This window comes from Poeciliopsis prolifica, unplaced genomic scaffold, assembly GCF_027474105.1.
Source record: "Poeciliopsis prolifica strain line A6 unplaced genomic scaffold, Auburn_PproV2 SCAFFOLD107, whole genome shotgun sequence".
Taxonomy (NCBI): domain Eukaryota; kingdom Metazoa; phylum Chordata; class Actinopteri; order Cyprinodontiformes; family Poeciliidae; genus Poeciliopsis; species Poeciliopsis prolifica.
Window position 1 is genome coordinate 375,255 of NW_026562482.1, and position 13,716 is coordinate 388,970.

At 46.7% G+C, this 13,716-nt stretch overlaps 2 protein-coding genes across 2 annotated transcripts; one reads left to right on the plus strand and one right to left on the minus strand.

Annotated features, from left to right (window-relative positions):
• The first annotated feature begins 5,914 nt into the window (after positions 1-5,914).
• LOC129354269 (N-terminal Xaa-Pro-Lys N-methyltransferase 1-like) lies at positions 5,915-7,946 on the plus strand. Its single transcript, XM_055023772.1, has 4 exons — positions 5,915-5,929; positions 6,022-6,324; positions 6,399-6,651; positions 7,458-7,946. Exons 1-4 carry the CDS (start codon positions 5,915-5,917, stop codon positions 7,712-7,714), a joined length of 828 nt encoding a protein of 275 aa, XP_054879747.1. The 3' UTR covers positions 7,715-7,946.
• LOC129354254 (NADPH-dependent diflavin oxidoreductase 1-like) lies at positions 7,928-13,393 on the minus strand. Its single transcript, XM_055023760.1, is given in 15 exon segments — positions 7,928-8,218; positions 8,373-8,467; positions 8,545-8,663; positions 8,811-8,957; positions 9,509-9,617; positions 9,678-9,785; positions 9,861-10,072; positions 10,153-10,280; positions 10,443-10,615; positions 10,617-10,863; positions 10,947-11,045; positions 11,115-11,212; positions 11,391-11,468; positions 12,533-12,712; positions 13,278-13,393. Coding segments are annotated over 14 exon segments (1,893 nt in total). The 5' UTR covers positions 12,668-12,712; positions 13,278-13,393; the 3' UTR covers positions 7,928-8,073.
• Positions 13,394-13,716: the final 323 nt, after the last annotated feature.

Here is a 13,716-nt window from a genome sequence, read left to right on the forward strand (position 1 = left end):
TGCTATCTACTGCTAGCTGCTGCTATTTGCTGGCTATCTACTGCTATCTGCTGCTATCTCCTGCTATTTACTCCTACCTGCTGGCTATCTACTGCTATCTGCTGCTATCTCCTGCTATCTACTGCTACCTGCTGCTATCTACTGCTAGCTCCTGCTATCTACTGCTACCTGCTGCTATCTACTGCTAGCTGCTGCTGCTGCTCAGGTTTCTGAGTCTGGTCTCAGCAGCTGCCAACAGTTAAGAATCAAACTCAAACAGTGACAGGAAATCAAACCGCCAGCAGATCGCTTCAGCTCGGAGCTGCCCTGCCATCATGTGGCCAGATAGTAGAACTGCAGTTGCAGACTGAACAGGCAGAACCAGAACCTTTTGCTTCCAGATGGAGATGCAGAAGACATTATCAAGGATTGCAGCTCATAGCATCAATGAGCTTTATTTACTTCATTGTTTTATTTTGCCTGTTTTTGTTATTTTTGTAATTTGTGTATGAATTATTGTCATTTTAGTTCTTAAAATACCAACATTTCCAATTAACTTTATATTCTGGTCCATCTGATGGTGATAATTTCACTAGTTTTTCCATATTTGGGTTGACTTTTGGTGTTTTACTGTTTCTTGAATAATTTCTTGGGCGGATACTTTTTACTTTTACTCGAGTAAAAACATGTAGTGATTTATTCTTTGAGTAATTAGTTAAATTAACTGTAGCGTCGTACAAATAAACCGTCACTCACATGCAGTATCTTTCCCACCACTAGGGGGCCCCGCGGGCCGCCAACGGTCCGGTGACCAGTTGTGTTGGACGGATAGGTTCTACTTCCGCTTTTCAAAATAAAACCTGGAAACCAACAGAACGCAGGAAGAAGCAGCATTAGTTTGAAGTGACACGTTTATTTTAGTAGATGACTTCCGGTTTTTGCTCTACGTGTTTCCAGGAAACTTGACAAAGTTTTGGACCGTGAGAATTATTGTTATTGTAGCTTTTTACGGAAAGCCATATCCGCTCCTGCAACATGAATAAGTTCTTCTTGTTTTATGTGTGCCGGGAAATTCAGACGCTAAACTCAAATCTGCACCAAACCACATGTTGAAAAACATAAATAAATATGTAAATAAGTGGGAGGTTTGCAGATTTAATTTGAATATAAATGAACTTTTTGATTTCTTCTAAGACAAATGATAAATAGGGTGAAATGTGTGATAAAAGTAATAAAACTGAAACTAACATATCTGTTGATTCTGATGGGATTTCATGATGATTATAAAAATCTATTGACTGTATTATTAAAGCATCACTTATATTTGTAATGTGTTGGTCCAAAGTGGTATATTTCCAGAAAAAATGAAAGTAGCAAAATTAATTTCAATATTTAAACATAGTTTTGATGATTAGCGGCTCCCCAGTTTTAAGAAGGAAACTGGTTTGTTCAAAAATGTCCAACTTTAAACTGGTTCAAAATACTTCATAAGAACATTTATGAAGTTTGATATGCTTTGAGGGAACAATGAGGAGAATGAAATATTATGAATCACAATATCAGAAACCAAACCTGAAGTTTTTGCCTCCGTCTTCAAATCAGACAACAATGGTGTCAAACATTTGTGCTGCGTTTGTGCAACAATAATTCTTGTTTGTGCTGCTTTGGCCTTAAAGAGATTAATGAAAGGTTAAAGGTCATTTTGATTTTGTAAAAGTGGAGGGGGCTGTTTGACCTTTTGACCTTGAAACTTTCATTAATTTCTTTAAAGCCAAAGCAGCACAAACAAGAATTATTGTTGCACAAACATAGCACAAATGTTTGACACCAGAATGAAGACGGATCAAAGTAAAGACAGAAATGAGAAACACAGGAAGACAAAGTTTACTGACTGATTTTATTAGTTTGTTTAATTTATTAATATAAACCCAGATGTTACAGCTGTGGTTTGGTTGTCAGAGTTTATTTTTATTTATGTCTAATTAGATTCTAAATGGTTTTTGATAGGAAAAACCGGAGAACCCGGTGAAACCTAAAGTCTAGATATAAAAGACCTGATGACCTACAAAGTATAACAATAATAATTATAATAATAAATTAATAATACGTGTATTCCTGTATTTTGTCTGGTCTGTCCAAATTATTTCTCCTGTTATCTGTTTACCCTGCCAGAGCCTGTGTGTGTGTGTGTGTGTGTGTGTGTGTGTGTGTGGTGTGTGTGTGTGTGTGTGTTGTGTGTGTGTGTGTGTGTGTGTGTGTGTGTGTGTGTGTGTGTGTGTTTTACTGGAAGACAGACTCCCCCTGCCGTCCGATGAGGATCCTCAGAGTCTTCCTGACCTTTGACACGGTTTTCTGCGCTACAGTTTTCTGGTTTTTCTTGGGGATGTAACTCTTTAAATGCGTCACTAAAGCTTTCTGAAAAGCTTTGCCGTTCAGTGACATCGCCGCCGTCTGCAGCTCTTCTGCAGAGCCAAACTGCTCTTTCAGATCTTCGTAGAGGTTTCTAGAAAAATGCGTGTTGTTGTCGTTGTCTATGCTGACAGAGAAATCTGTGATTCGTATTCTCTCCCCTGACAGATAACGTAAGATTCTCCTCATCTCCTTTTTGTTGAAGGGTCCTCCATTTTCCTTTGAGCAGTTTAAAACGGCCCTGAACACAAAGCACGCCGTACCGATCTCAAGGTCTCTCATCTGTTCTTCTGGGGTTTCTGCAGGCTTCTCAGTTTGACTCCTATCGATTTCTTGATAAAATGTGACAACTTTACTCTCTGGTTCCATTGACCCAGATTTGTCTTCCGTGGTTGAGATGGATGAGCTGGAGTCCCTGGGGATTTGGGTCTCGTACGTTTGTCCAACGAGATCGCTGATCTCCGAGAGGACGTTGGACACCCTGTCGCTCTCACTGATGCGATTCGTTTCCTCGTCTCTGATCCAGAGGAAGATGTTTTGGAGGAACCTCTTCACCTCGTCTTCTGTTCTTGCGTAGAAGATTTCAGGGCAAATCTCTCTCTGGCCAGAAAGGTCACTAATTTTCTCACTGGAGAGAACAGACTCTGAAAGGTTTTCAGGGGGAACAGGAAGTTTATAATGATGGCTACTGGTGATATCAGTATATAATTTATCTGTCAGTTCCTTGGAAAACTGCTTGATCCTGTCACTCAGCTGTGGGTTCTCCATGAATTCTGCACAGAGCCTGTCAAACTGAGGTTTGATGGACTGGAAGTCCAGTTGAGGGGTTTGGTCTGTTTTGGTTTTGCCGGGTGGTTTTGACCGGACCTGCTCCACTGAGTCCTCTGGGACACACCCAGGAAACATGAGGCGAGCCAATCTGTTTGACAAAGATCTGCCTCGTTTCAGTTTCACCACATTTGTGTCGCTCGGATCCCAGACTGAGCTCTCCAAAGAAGACGTCATGGTGGTGAACTGGTTCTTGGCGAACCTGGAAAATTGTGGTTTTTTGATAATTTCTTCTTTGCAGGAGGAACAGTTTTGCTCTTTGAGCGAAAAAGGTTTCTGATATCACCAAGAATCTTTTTCAGGTTAAAATGAGGAGCGCATGAGCAGCTTGGGTCTTTCTGTCCCACCAAACCTTCAGCCTTACAGTAATGAAGGTCGTCAATAATGGTTTTGCTGATCCCATCTGCAACCTCGTTTACTTGGACATGATCTATGCCAGATTCTGCATCCTCTGCGCCTTTGGCGTCGTCTGAATATTTCTCGATGATCTCAGTGATGCTCTCGCTAACTGAGGCCACGGAGTAGAGAGATTTGACAATAGGAGAAACGCTTCTCCCTGTGAGGTCGAAGGCAGTTTCTGCTTCTGCTGGAGACGCGCCTGATGTTCGCTTCTTAGTGAACGCGCTCCAGTACCTTTCGATGCATCTTGATCTGGGTCTGTTTATGTGTTTTCGGAAACACTGAACTGAGTTGGAAACCATGTTATTGAAATTTCTCAGGTTAGAAATGCAGCCACTTGCAAACACTGCTGGTGACGAAGGAAAACTGGAGGTTCTCCTGATGCCATTTACAATAGATGTTACCTTTTCAGAGACTTCCTGCTCCATCAGGGAGTTCAGCTCCATGCTGCTGTCACAGACCTCTTCCGGTGGAGACACCTCGAGGACGGTGGCCATTTCTGTTGAAATCATGTTGGTCAAATGCACACTGATGTTTTCATCTGGTATTTTAGTCTTCATGCACTTCACCATGTTTTCTTCCAATATTGGCACAAGGACAGTCAGTGAATTTTCCACACATTGTTGGAAAATGTTGGTGAGTATGTCAGCCATGACGCCTGTTATATGTGAATCCCTCAGACCCTGTGACAGCAAGGTCCACTGTGCTGGGGTCAAAGTGCTCAGGCGGGGCAATATGATGTCCTCCAGGTTGTCAATGGAGATGCTGATGCTCCTGTTCATTGGCTCCTCTGATTCTGACATTGTTCAAAGTTTTTATCTCCTTTTTCTCAAAGTTTCAGTGAAGAAACGACGTTCTGCTCACGACGGCTTCTCTTCTCGAAATGACTTCACCTGAAACTGAACTGACCCGCAGCAGGAAGCTGCCTTTGATCCTGGGTGACGTCATAAGCCGTTATGACGCAGCTGTCCCCGCGCGAACCCAGAGACACGCCTACGAGTATGCGCATGCGTAGACACATGACTTTAAGCTAGCGGAAGCTAACTGGAAGAGCTAGGCGTCAACTGTCACGTGATCTACTGAGCTCTGTAACCATGGAAACGTGAATCTGAAGAAAAGTTGTAATTTAAAGTTCTTTTGGATCATTTAATGCATCACTTTACATTATTTACGCACCAAACTGCAGGATTAAGCTGAGTGGCTAAAGTTAGCACTAAGCGCTAGCTGTAGCATGACTCCTACGGAAGCTCGTTAGGGCTTTGCGGGCATGCAGCGTTTTATAGCCGCAGATATAATAACTGCATGTTTGATTCCAGTACATATGCTGGTAAAGTATTAAAGTCTGAAATGTTTTTATGTCAGGAGAATCTCATTTAGCAGCTCCTGGACAACAGATGTGCTAAACAGTTTTCCTGATCTATGTTGTGTTTACATCAGTCACTTCCTCTGTTTGTGTTCAAGCAGATCACTTTGCTAAAGGTTTATGATTTTTAATTTTTAATCTTGTGTCCAGTGAGGAGGAACCCTAGAGAACACCTCTCTAGTGTCTATTTGCAAAAAGTTACATCAACATCTACTGGATTTATAGAAGAATTTAGTTTGAATCCAACATTGTTTTGTTAAATATTAAATAATTGTTTCGTTTCTTCTTAAAGTAACATTTTGTATGAAAAGTAAGTTTCTTACACCAAATCAAGGCGGGATTCAAACCCAGGACCTTCCTGCTGCAGGGCAAAAGGCTTTTATTTCCCAAAGTTTTTAACTGATTTTCTGTTGATCTTATTTCACCATGTTCGTTTCCAGGCCAACAAACCAGGACGCTGTTGATTCTGTACTTCTTCAAATCTACCAGCAGGGGAGCTACTTGCTGGCCATTCCCCAGCAAACCAAATAAGGAAATGACGTGCTGTCCGTGTGGCGAAGTCCTCAAATAGAAAGTGAGTGAAACACGCTGCGGAGGTCTGCCAGAGCTCCAGCGGACACGAAACCAGGTCAGTCCTCCAGTTCCAGCGGGCTAAAGCCGCCCGGAGCCGGGCAGAGCTGCTGCTCTCACCGACGGGAGGGAAGCTAACGGCGGCTAACGGCTAACCGGCAGTTTGCTGCTAAAACAGGAGAAAGTTGAGAGGTTTGGGTCGTTAAAGTGACTTTTTAAAGCAGGTTTTGCTGTGAGGCTATAGACCTGTCAGAAGACAGAATTATGTCTGATATTTATGTTGAGTTTCCTGTTTGTGAAGATTCAGACATTTTATAAAAGCGACCGAAGCTCAGGTTAGATCAGAAATATAAGCTAGAAGTCAGGATGACTGATGGTCACGTGACGTCTGAAGACCTCTGAGCTGCTGCCAAATATGGTCATGGTTACTGCCCCCACTTCCTGGAACTGACAGGTTCAGACCCACCTGTTAGAGGGCGGGACGGACAGGAAGTGGACCCGAACCGGGTCAGAACATTGACACAGCTGGATGCAGTCAGTCATCTTTCTGTTTGTTCATCCATCCAACTATCCATCCATCCATTGTGTCCCACCTCTCCCTTCGTCTCTGTGGACAGGATGGGGACGTGGCGGAGGACAAGTCCAGCTTCTACTCCAACGCGGAGGACTACTGGAAGGAAGTCCCGCCCACCGTTGACGGGATGCTCGGCGGCTACGGCAGCATCTCCAGCATCGACATCAGCGGCTCCAAGGCCTTCCTCAGGAAGTTTCTCGGGGTAAGAGACGTTAGCGTTAGCTCAGTACGGAGCGCCGTGGCTGCTTCCTGTCCTACGTGTGGCGTCCCCCGCAGGATGGCGAAGGGAAGACGGGAACGGGCCGCGCCCTGGACTGCGGCGCGGGGATCGGCCGCATCAGCAAGCGGCTGCTGCTGCCGCTGTTCCGGACCGTGGACCTGGTGGACGTGACCCAGGAGTTCCTGGACAAAGCCCGGACGTTCCTGGGCGACGACGCCAAGCGGGTCGGGAACTACTATTGCTGCGGCCTGCAGGAGTTCGTCCCAGAACCGGACCGCTACGACGTCATCTGGATCCAGTGGGTCATCGGTGAGTCAGGCCGGATCCGGCCGACGTGTGTCCAAAAATATCTAAACTATTTAAAATGTCCATAGCATCAATATTATGGACACGACCAAAAGGAAATCGGAGTTTTTTCTCCTAATTTTGCCTCTACAGTCGTAATAATTCAGAGGAATCGTTCCTGAAGGATCACGAGTTTCTACCACTTTTTTAAAACATGATTTTATTTGAAATCATGTTTATATCCTCAATTTTTTCTCAGTTTTCTTCCTGAAATTTTCTAATTTTATTCTGTTATAAATTATTACAACTCGTTTTATTTCTTCATATTTTTTCTGGAATTCTGACTTCATTTTACAAAATGTTGCTTTATTATGTCTTTTTCCTGGTTATATAACTTTATTGTCAAAATAAAACATGTTTCTTAGCTTTGCTCTAAAACTCAGAAACAAAGTTTTATGGATTTTATGAGGATTTATGACAGAAATTAAAACAATAAATAATAAATGTGGATTTAATTTCAGAATATTAATGACATTATCTGGACTCTTCCAACCAATAAAATCCTAAGAATAAATTGACGTTTTGGTCCAGAAACATGACTTGATGAACGTTACGACCTTATTTGGTCAAATATTTCAATCTGACAGACGGGCCTCATCAGAACCAGAACCGTTCTAAATGTGACCCAGATGGATCAGACTGAAACGTCCTCCTCCTTCTTCATTTCACGTTTAGTTTAGAACGTGTCTGCCACACTTTTCAGATGTTTCATCCCTGTCCTTCCTGTTGGCCTGGTTCTGGTTCTGTGAATACTTTGGGTTTTTCTGCAGGTCACCTGACCGACGACCACCTGGTGGCGTTCCTGCGGCGCTGCCAGAAAGCCCTTCGTCCCGCCGGCCTCATCATCATCAAAGACAACGTGTCCTACGAAGGCGTCGTCCCCGACGACGTGGACAGCAGCGTGTGCCGGGACATGGACATCGTGCGGCGCCTGGTGGGCCGGGCCGGGCTGCGGGTCGTCCACGAGGAGCAGCAGCTCAACTTCCCCAAAGAGATCTACCAGGTGCACACGCTGGCCCTCAGGTAGGGGGCGGAGCCTGTCGCCACGGCGACGCCCTCACCTGGACAGGTTTTGATCTCCCATTTCGGGCCTGATGTGGACCTGACCAGAACCAGAACCAGAACCGTTCTGTTCTGTCATTGAAACATGAAGCCAGATGCAAGACAAACACATTTATTGATGGTCAAGCTGGAACCATAGGCTCCGGGTCAGAACCGGGCTCCGGTCAGAACCGGGCTCCGGGTCAGGACCGGCTCCGGGTCAGAACCGGGCTCCGGGTCAGGACCGGGCTCCGGGTCAGGACCGGCTCCGGGTCAGAACCGGGCTCCGGGTCAGAACCGGGCTCCGGGTCAGAACCGGGCTCCGGGTCAGAACCGGGCCCCGGGTCAGGACCAGGTCTCGCTCTGCAGGCGCCCCGTCTTCTCCATGGCGACCAGCATCTGCTCCGCCTCCGCGGCGGACACGCCCCCTTCCTGCTGGAAGGCGAACTGCAGCGCGTCGCGCACGGCGGCCGGCATCTGCTTGGCGTTCCTGAACAGAACCAGAAACCGGGTCAGGAACGTTAGAACCAACGGGTCGAAATAAAATCAGCAAAAACACAAAGTTCTGTTTCTGGTCTCTTCATCTGTAGAAAACTAGAGCAGAACAGCAGGGCTGGTTCTGGAGGTTCTGGTTCTGGACTGACCCGGCGATGTAGAAGCAGCCATGTTTGTTGTTCATCAGGTCCCAGAGCAGCGCTGCCCTCTCCCTCACGCGGTGCTGAACGTACACCTTCTCCTCCTGAACACACACACAGCTGAGGATGCCGCCACACACCTCACCGGGTCAGAACCGGTCCGTTCGGGTCGGGTTCTGACCTGGTCCCTGGAGAAAGCAGTGAAGAGCTGCAGCTTCCCGGCCGCCAACATGGCCGCCCACTCGGAGCGGAAGTAGAAGTCCTTGGTCTCCGAGCGACAGCCGAAGAACAGAACGTTGGCTGGAGGGAAGAGAGGGAGCAGGATGACGGGTCGGACCGGGCCGGACCGAACCGGCCGAGCTGGACCGAACCGGGCCGAGCTGAACTGAGCCGGACTGAACCGGGCCGAGCTGAACCGGGTCGCACCGGGCCGCCGCAACAACTCACCTGCTTTTCCCTCAGCCAGCCTCTCCTGCAGCGCCGCTCTGAAGGGAGCCACTCCGGTTCCGGGTCCCACCAGAACCACGGGCGTGTCCCGGTCCGGAGGGAACCGCAGGCCGCCCCGTTTCACCCACAGCGGAACCAGAACCTCACCTAAAGAAACGGGAAGTACCAGGTGTCAAAAACTAGAAGCTGAAATCAAGTTTTTATAAGAGTCCATCAACATTTCTTCCTTCCACATAACTTTCTTTTCTTTTTACCTACAATCAAAATTTCTGCTGAGAAACGTTTAACTTTATCAGCAAAGTAAAAATTCAATGTAACTAAATAAAAATTAACATTTATTTCTTTAGTATAAAATGAATCATCTGCATTTAATAAAGATTAAAATTTATGTAACTTTTTTTAAAATCTGAGGCCATAATTAAAAAATATTTAGAAAATAGTCAGAAAATCCACAATACATAAAATTACATAAATAAAGTCGAAACAAATAAAAGTTAAAATGTTTTGACTTTTTATTATTTTTACTCTGTGGTAAAAAATAAAATCATTTAAAGAAATAAAACTCATTTTTTTCGCTTCAGTTTTACGGTGAATTATTCAGACGGGTTGAACAGAACCGGGTCTGGGTCCAGATGAGGCCCGGTGTGGTTCTGGTTCTGACTGCACTGAACTGGACCCATACAGCTACCAGAACCGACCTTGTTCCGGGTCCAGAGAGGCCAGCCAGTTGGAGCAGAGTCCTATTCTGGTCGGTGCAGCTTGGTTCTGTAGCGGACCACCGCCAGAGAACCTGCATCCGGGCAGAACCTGCCGGCAGACGGACCGGGTCAGAGGTCAGGTTGCAGCTCGGCGGCTCGGTGGCGGTACCTTCAGAGACGAGGCGATGGAGAAGGAGCGCGGCTGGATCTCTGGGATCAGGTCCAGCAGCCGGTCCGGTTCCAGTTCTGCGGTGGTGAGAGGAAAGTCTGCCAGAACCTGGAACCACAACCAGAACCGGGTCACCGCGGGGAGCCCGGCTCGTCACGTCGGACGGCGGGCGTGACGTCTGACCTCCAGCGCGGTGCGGCGCGGCCGGCTGCAGTAGGCCTGCAGCTGGTCCTGACCCGCCGGCGAGCAGAACTCCAGCAGCTTGTCCCGCTCCAGGTCAGAGGTCGCCACTGCGGCCAGCAGCTCGAAGAAGGAGCGGCGCGGAACGGCCGCCACGTCCAGGTAACGCGCCACCAGGTGGCGCACCGAGCAGGGCCGAGGCAGCCGGGCCGGAACTGGGTCAGAACCACACAGATCAGCACCAGAACCTGCTGGAGCGGATCTACCTGGAGCGGATCTACCTGGAGCGGATCACCTGGAGCGTCACCGTTTGGCGTCAGCGTGAATCTGGAGTCCGGGTCCAACCGGAGCAGCTGGCAGAACCGCTGGACGTCGTCCTCTGAGTTCTGGGGACGGATCAGAACCACGTCTCCGGCTGAAAACCTGAAAAGAACCACAGAGTTTGGGTCAGAACCAGGAATCAGTTCTCTGAGAACGTTACAGATTATTCCTGAAAAACGGTTCTGCTAAAACCCGGAACGGACCGGCTACCTAGGACCCTGAAACCGGGTCTGACTGGGATCAGAACCGGACCGGAGCACGTACTGGATGTTGGATCCGCTAATGTCGAAGTCGAGCAGCCGGACGTCCTGGAAGTGGGTCGGGTCGGTGACCCGGCGATTGGACAGCAACCGGGCCGGGAATGGACTGGACTCTGAGGGGACGGTCCCGGTCCGCTCCACGTCGGTCCCGTTCCGCTCCACGTCGGTCCCGGTCGCTCCACGTCGGTCCCGTCCACTCCGGGTTCCGGTCCGTCTTCTCATCCAGGAAGTGGAGCGTATACGACGGCGGCAGTCTGCGGGACAAACAGCAGAACCTTCAAACCGGGCCTCAGAACCAGCTGCCGGGTCGTGTCGGGTCACTCACGGCGTCGTCCCTCAGCGGCTCCACCTCTGACAGAACCGGGTACAGAACCAGAACCTTCTCCCAGAATGACTTGAGCCACGGGTCGATCACGGCGTCCGGCCTGCGGCAGGAGAACATTTTGACCCGGTCCGGACTCCATCCAGTCCAGAGCCGGTTGCTACGGCGACGGCAGGAACGTCTCACCCCAGGTCGTGCTGGTCGTCCGCCAGACCCACCGGAACCAACATGGCCGCCCCGAGCTGGACCAGACGCTTCTGGAGCTTCTTAGCCACGAAATTAAACCTGCAGAAGAAGAAGAAGTTCTAAACGGGAACTGGACGGGTTCTGAGTGGGTTCTGGTTCTGGACTAACTTTGGATACGATGAGTCTCCCAATCCCAGAACCGCACAGTCCAGGCAGCTCAGCGACCCGGCAGGCAGAGACTTCCTGAACAGGAACCTCCAGAAGTTCTGGGGAAAGACGGGAAAATGACCCGGGTCGGATCAGGCGGGTCGGGTCGGATCAATGGGTCAGGTCGGATCAGACGGGTCGGATCAGGCGGTCGGGTCGGATCTAATGGGTCGGATCGGATCAGACGGGTCGGATCAGGCGGGTCGGGTCCAGAACTCAGAGTAAACTCTGCGTTACCTTCATGTTGTCTGGCGGGTCTCCCTGACCGGTGGTGGAGCAAACGAAGACAACCAGAGACTCTGAGATCAGGTCGGCCTGGAGGGGAACCAGAACCAGAACCGTTACTGGACCCACTGGGTCACTACAGAACCACCAGGTCCATTAAGCAGGATTACTTTCTAAAACCTTTTAGCACTATTATGAATAAAATGTGAACCTCAACAAACCCTCATCAATAAATAAGTCAAATAAAATTTTCACTGAACTCTGATCTAGAACCGCACAGCATTCTGGGAGATGTAGGCAAAGGAAAGGCTGTAGACGAGACAGAGGGTTACCTAGCAACAGCCTGTTGCGCAGCAGCAGTTTCAGGTTTCGCCTCAACTGCTTAAAAATAAAAAACGGAGCAGAGAAACTGAACAAACTGGAAAAGTTTGGAAGCATTTCAGATATTTAAAACAAAAAGGCAAATCTATAATTACCCCTAAACTTCTATTCATAACATCTGATATGAAACATTTGAATTTACTCATGTTAGATACAAACAAGCTAGCTGAGTAGCTAGGTTATATTAGCAGCTAGTTAGCATTAGCCTGAACCGACTCAAACTTTTGTCTCATAGAAAAGGAGATCAAATAGTTAGGTTCAAATAGTTCCAACACGACAAAATGTTGTATATTTAAAGCCAAATTTAATATTTTTTAATCAACTTTAAGGCTGTAATTTTATATAAATGAATCTAAGACTTTTTAAAGACGGATTGTCTAAAAATAACAGAAGGAAAATAAATGAACCTGCAAAACACAAAAGTTTTCACACTTCAAACTTTTTCCTTCAGAAATTTAAGCAAAAACAGACAAAAAAATGTTTAAGGAAACTGAATAAATTTTACTAATTTTTAACTAATAAAAATAGGAAAATTTTAAAATAAATTTGCATTTAGCCCCTTTTACTGCAATGACCCTGAAATAAAATCTCATGCGATCAACTGACATGGTCCTTAATGGAAGAATCAGAGGAGCACAGAGCCTCTGGAGGAGCTGCAGAGTCGCGCCGCTCAGGTGGGAAAACAAGTCTGGTCCCCAGTGAAGCACGGCAGTGGCAGTCTCATGCCCTGGGAAGGTGGATGAAGGGAAAACCTGCAGCAGAAACGGACTCACCACGTTGTATCCGTCCAGAGGCAGAACCCGGACCTTCAGCCGCCTCCTCTGGGCCTGCCGGCCGACCCGCTGGGCCGTGTCCTGGGCGGTTCCGGTCTGACTCCCGAACAGAACCAGCAGAGCGGGAGCCGCCATGATGTCTGACCCAAAAGCCTCACAGACGGAAACGATGCTCCTGATCTGCCCGGAAACAGGAAACACTAAAAGCTGATTCAGTTCCTGGATGATGGTTCAACAACAATGTGCAAATATTAATTATTTTAATAAACACCGCTAAACTGGGCCAGGAGAACCAGAACCAGAACCGACGCTAAGTGAAGACACGGAGATAAAATCAAGCCTGAATGTTAACTGATGTCTGCTTTGATTTTTCTATAAATATTAGATATAAAGACAAAACTAAATCATCTGATCTGAAGCTAACATCTAAACATCACCATCTGTTTATCCAACTTTGAGTTTCACCGATAAAGTTTAAGTTTTAAACAGAAAAACATTTCTATAGAAATTTGCCAATAAATATTGACCTTCCTTTAGTTTTATACTTCCTCACTAGATTAAATGCGGGTTGAAAACAGCAAACTGAGAAGGTTTTGTCATCAGTGCAGCTAGCAGTAGCTAAATGCTGCTAGCTGCAGCTAGCTGACCGGTAACATAAAAAATGACCAAATATTTCCTCTCGGGGAAAATTTCCACTCGTGTTAAACTCACACAAAGAAAGAAACTACACAGATAAAATATTTACCTCTGCTGTTTTTCTCAGGAACAACTTTAAACGACCTTAAAATTAGTTGAAGCTAGCCAGAAAACAGAAGCCAAACGAAACACTTTACGGCAAGCCGGCAGCGCGCTGCGTTCAAGGACCACACAGAGAGTGGGAGATTAGGCTTTTATTTTCTATAGTAGAAATTTAGATTTAATCCAGGAACTCATCTCTGAGTGAAACACATTATATGTATTAATTCCGCCCAGAATTTTATTTTAAAGCCTTTATTTCTGTTAATTATGATGATTTTCTGCTTCCATCTAAAGAAAAGGTTACATCAGATCAATAAAAATATTTTAAAACAGAAATGTGTTCCTAATGTGTCTTAGTACTTAAAGTCGCATTAAAGTTGTGGTTCATCAGAACCAAATTCTCATATTGAATTAATCAGTTTATGGTTTAGTTTTGGTGACGCTGC